The sequence below is a fragment of the Dipodomys ordii genome, unplaced genomic scaffold, assembly GCF_000151885.1.
Source record: "Dipodomys ordii isolate 6190 unplaced genomic scaffold, Dord_2.0 Scaffold93, whole genome shotgun sequence".
Taxonomy (NCBI): Eukaryota; Metazoa; Chordata; class Mammalia; order Rodentia; family Heteromyidae; genus Dipodomys; species Dipodomys ordii.
Window position 1 is genome coordinate 1721082 of NW_012267309.1, and position 5220 is coordinate 1726301.

The 5220-nt window shown below is 47.5% G+C and overlaps 1 protein-coding gene across 1 annotated transcript in view; it reads left to right on the forward strand.

Annotated features, from left to right (window-relative positions):
- The window catches only part of LOC105993188 (spermatogenesis-associated protein 31-like), a 37114-nt gene extending 32233 nt beyond the window's left edge, over positions 1-4881 (forward strand). The window contains exon 4 of the mRNA XM_013026370.1: positions 4694-4881. Coding sequence (XP_012881824.1) covers positions 4694-4881 — 188 coding nt within the window. The remainder of the gene's footprint in view (positions 1-4693) is intronic.
- Positions 4882-5220: the final 339 nt, after the last annotated feature.

The following is a 5220-nucleotide window of genomic DNA, read 5'->3' on the forward strand; positions in this document are numbered from 1 at the left end:
TGCATGCCATGGTGTGTCTCTCTTTGAAGATTAATCCTGCCGAGGACTTTCTCCTGTTCTACAACACCCCTGCACCTGTGTGTGCTGCGATTAACCCCTCAGCTTCTTCTGCTTCTGTGGGTCTCCTTCAGGCATTCTGGGCAGACAGCCCATGTCCCTGAAGGCCGTTCCCTAGAAAAGCGTTAATTTGTCCCTGTTTAGCAGCATGATCCACTCAGCATGCTTGCTGTTGTGCAGGAGACCCTGTCCATCGGCAGTGCTACTCCCAAATCTTCTCTAAGGAGGTATCAGATTCAAAAGCTGCCCCTTTAGCCCCTCAGCCTTCCTTTTCCTGATGCTCTCCATAAACCTCTCCTTTTGTCTCTTACCTACCACCAGAAACAAAAGCACTGAATGAAATCTCTCACCTAGCAGCTTTGGAAGTCTAGAGGTATTCTCATAACACAACCCACAACCCACTTCACATTAGCACCTTCCTGGATAAACAGTAAGGGAAGAGGCTGCTCACCAGGCCTTTCCTATGTAATTGCTTGTCCCTTCCTTCACAGAACCATTGAATGTGTGGCTGATATCTTGTCCTTGCACAGCCAGGCATGGCTGCAGAGGACCAGAACGCTCAGGGAATGAGGAGTAGTGAGTCAATAATGGGAGAGTCTAGAGATTTTCATAGTCACTTTGTCACATCAGAAATGTGTCACTTTTCTGTTTTGCCCTCAGTTCTATCATGGATTGGGTAACAAGGATCCAGGCGTGAAGCAGATACACAGGGTCAACAGTGATCTAGAGTACAGCATGTTCTGCATGCCCTCATGTAGCCTCTGTGAAGAAAATTAGGTGCTCAGGTGCTACACCTAACCACCAGGTCACCTGCTGTAACTTGAATGACAAGAGTAACAGCAGAATGTCCTCCCCACTAAGTGGTGTTCCCTCTGACCTCTTCAGAAAGACAACCCTAGAATCTACAAAAGGAAAGTCGGCAGCAGTCCACATCAGTTCCCTATGCATGAAATACCAGCTGGAGGAGATGGGCCCAGCCTTCATGTCCACAGACAATTAAAGGGCAGAGATTGTTGACAAAACAGAAAATCAGAAGGCTTCTTTGTATCAAAGGGATGATAGTCGCCAAGTGTGTGCAGCACAAGTTGTGTGTCACTTGAAGTGTCCAGGCTGCCCTGTCCCTTTGTGCTGAATGGCACGAGTTACCTGGACTAACATAGAAGTCCCCTGTGGATGGGAAGAGACCAGCAGGTCTGGCCTGAGGCCAGTGGAATGATCTGCAGCCTCGACTAAGAGACCATATTCCTTGGGCCCTTATGATGACCCCCTGGGAGCCATGTTTAAATTACCATACTTTCCTGAGTCACCTAGATGATCTTGGGAAAGTTCAGTGCTCTGCTGGTAAGCTACAGCTCCATAACTCAAGGTGGGAGTGTGGCGGCAAACTGAAACTCCAGAAACCTTTCAGGGATAGCTGGGGGTTAGAGGTTCTGGCCCTGCCCTTCAGGCTTACCTCCATCTGAAGCCATCCCCACAGGGTTGGACAGCGCCCACAGCTGTCTGGCAGCCTTCGAAGGGAGGAAAGTCAAGTGGAGAACCCAGAGAGCAACGTGGCTCCAGTTGCTTCTCAGGGTCCAAGTACAACTGGGGAAAGTTTAAATGTAAATAGCAGTAGAATGTGGGGGTCAAGGCATTCTACAGTGGGGGAGGGGCAGAGACCCAGGAGGGCTGGGTGGGGAGTTGACAGACATTCCATTAAGGGCTGTGGCAGGTGGGCCAGAACCTCAGTTCCCTCTAAATAATAATACAGAGGCAAGATGACTGGTGGGTGCCCAGGCAACTTGAATATTCGCTCTCACACGCAGAGGCCAATGGTTTTGCTGATGTTTTCTTCCTTCATGTCTTCATCCATAAGCCTGGTTTTCTTTCCTTCATCCCACCCGATGTCCTTCTGCATGAGTAGATTCTTGAACCATTTCAATGGGTTCATAAGTTCGGTCTTTAAGCTCAGGTTTGCCAATACATATGTCTATTTGCATGTGTACATCATGTGTTTATATAATGTGTATGTATACATAATGTGTATACATCGTCCTTACTCACACATAATTCTGGCTAAAGATGATTTAAAAATATGAAATATCCATGGTAGCCTCTAGACTTCATAGCCGTAGAGAAGGCTCTGAGAAATAGGGAGGCAGAAAACCTACTCTTGCCCTATGGTAAAGATGCTTCATATTTCTCTTTTCCTTTTTATGCAAACATTAGAAATTCTCTATCCTTCTTATGTCTGTGTAGTTTGAGAAGATCCAGGCTTCCACCCACCCATCCCTAGTACTCATTCCTCTGTGTCCTCCACATGGTAGTGGGAGCTGTCCCCTGGGATCCTGGCCACACTGCTCACTGGATTCTCAATGGCTTGTCTCCATCACATACACTTGTTCTTTGGAATCCGATTTCATTGTTGCATGGGTGATATTAATGACTTGATGTCTTGTCTTTGGCATCAAGTTGTTTTAGTTTGTTGTTGTTTGTGTTCACGCTACGATGGTGGTGGAGCCACACACACCCAGTGAGACGCATAGGTGAAGTTTTGTGTTTTGATCTTTAGCTGAGCTAGTGCTTCTCTCATCATCTTCTGTGCTGAAGTGCTGCTGGGACAGCTAACCACACCTTTCACAGCCATGTGACTTCAGGGTACATATGTGATGGTCTCTGCAGCAGGGAATCGTACATCTCTATTTCTAAATATGTTTTGTACTTGTCTTCCTATCATGTCTAGACAATGCCCATGTGTTCATACCATTAACACCTATAAGGATAAAATGATTTTGTGGCCAGTTGCTGTTGACTTAGGCCTGTAGTCCAAACTAGTCAGGTGGCTGATATGTCAGGATCAAAGTTCAAAGCAATCCCAGGCAGAGACTCTACTCTCCAATAAACTACTCCAAAAAGTGAGAAGTGGGGCAGTGTCTAGTGGTAAAGCAAAAAGACACCCATAGACAATACACAGGCCCTAAGTTCCAGTCCTACTTCTGCCAAATAGAAAGGGGGAAAAAGATGATTTTTGTCCAAGTTTGGGTTAATGTGAGGGTCTGATAATATTTCTTGAAGGTTCACCCAAGTTACAGATTTTTGTATCCATAGAACAGTAACTATGAATTGGAAGTGTGAATTTGTGATAAAGTTGGGTTTTAAGACTTGCGTAGCAATCAGTTAAGCACCAATTGTGAGTATATCTGAAGAGTAATGGTTTTAAGAACTCTTAAAAATTTGTGTTCTCATTTGCATCTTGTGACAATTGCAGTTCTTCAATGTCCAACTCACAGGAATTTAATACTCACAGTTTATGCCAAGACCAAAAGACATTGCTCGAAAATGTACAACGAGACATAGGATGAGTATGTGGGAAAATCCCAAAGGAAAGTTTATGCTACATGATGGACTTCACTCCTTGCTGGCACCCTACAGATGGGAAGGGAAGAAAAGTCCAGAAGAACTGTTCCACTTTGTGACCTTTCTTGGAAACAGAACACTGTTGGCTGAGATATTTTGACCAAAATGGGTGTTGTATGAAGAGTGACAGGGGCCAGGCGGGAATGGAAGGTGGAGCATCTCAAGTCCAAAGCCCCCAGGGTAGTGGTGGGGGGTCTCCCTGGATTGGGACACTTGTGTAGCTCCATGTCTCAATGCTTCTCTAATATCCTGTTTCAAACCACCTATATTTTTGAATCAACCTGTGCATATTTCCATCAAACGCCTGCACAGTGTTTGGTCACAGTGGCAGGGGTGAGGACACACAGAGGCTGCCCATATGCATACCTCCGTGTAGGCTTCAGTCTTCTGTCACATGGAATAATTGCTTTCTTATATGTAGCTACCTTTCTGCTCTGTTTGGCCGCTTCCTTGTACGAGTCTCCTGAGACCTTACTTGGGGTAGAGATGTGCAGATATAATGAAATTATTTCAGCTATAAGTTGTGAAATCACTGCACGCAGAGGCAATGCCTCGAGCCATGTTGAATGCCAGGGAGGAAATGCCAGTGACAGTGCACTGGTGGAGAAGCATCGCCGAGTTTCAGCAGACAGAGCCCCTCTGCCCTCTCAGAGGGGACTAGCCATAGTAAGAGGCTCTATTTTGTCCTTGGAGCTTTGCAGTGGGCATACCTTGCTGGGGATAGCTTGAGGATGTTGCTGCTGCCCGTGGAATGAGAAATCAGAGGAATCTGCAGGGCCCTGACAGGGGAGTGCTGGTGTTGAAAGGGTTAGTAACTCAGGACAGGTGTTTTTCTTTCACATTTCTGACTGAAATTTTGCAGTATGTCTCAGAGAGGGAGGGAGCGAGAGAGTAAAGGGGAGTGAAGGAAAGAGAGGTTTGGAATGAGAGACAGCAATTAAAAGGTACCCCATACCACATGAAATCAACCAACATTTGCCAAGGCTTTCAAATTGAGGAAAGCTGTCACTAAACTGTGAGAGCATCCACATTTACTGGGGAATCCCTGTGTGGAGGAGATGTACATAGCAGAGCAAAGCTGTAGTATGAAAAGCTCTAGGAACACAGTGTTGCCCGGGTCTGAAACTCGGTGCCAGAGGGGTCTTAAGAGGAATTTGGAGTTGGGTGGCGTGCAGTGCAGGGGTGTCAGGTTGGTGAGTTTGGAAATCAGGAGTGTGCATGTGTGACCGGCTGTTTTAAGGAAGGGTGACAGCCCACGTTCTGGGAGGGGCCTCCAGGGTGGGCTGTGGCATGAATCCACGAGGGCTGCGCATGCGCCCAAGGAGGCGCTCTGATGCTCCACCTTCAACTGTCAACTTCCTGGTGGAGATGCGCAGGCGCGAGCCTGGCCCCTCACTGGGGAACATTATGCACAGGAGCGAGCGTTGATGATGTCATTCCGATGGTGATGTCCAGTCTGTTAATAAAAACACGTGTAATTGCAGCTCAGGGCTCAGTCTCCCTGAGCTTGTGAGTGCGCTGCTGCAGTGTTCTGCCCTGGGGCTTTAGCATCCCGTGTCTGCGTGGTGTCAGCAGCCTGTGAGCCTTTAGCATCCCTGTCTGTGTCCGTGGGTGGTGGCAGTAGCCCGTGGCCTGTGGGACTCGGTGCCCTTTGATCCCGGCCAGCTACCTGGCAGTTTGTGCACCATGGGTACTGGCGAGTGCCATAACCCTGCGATCTCATTTTTCGGTGGGATCGTAGGCCTTCGACTAGAGGATGCAGGGTAA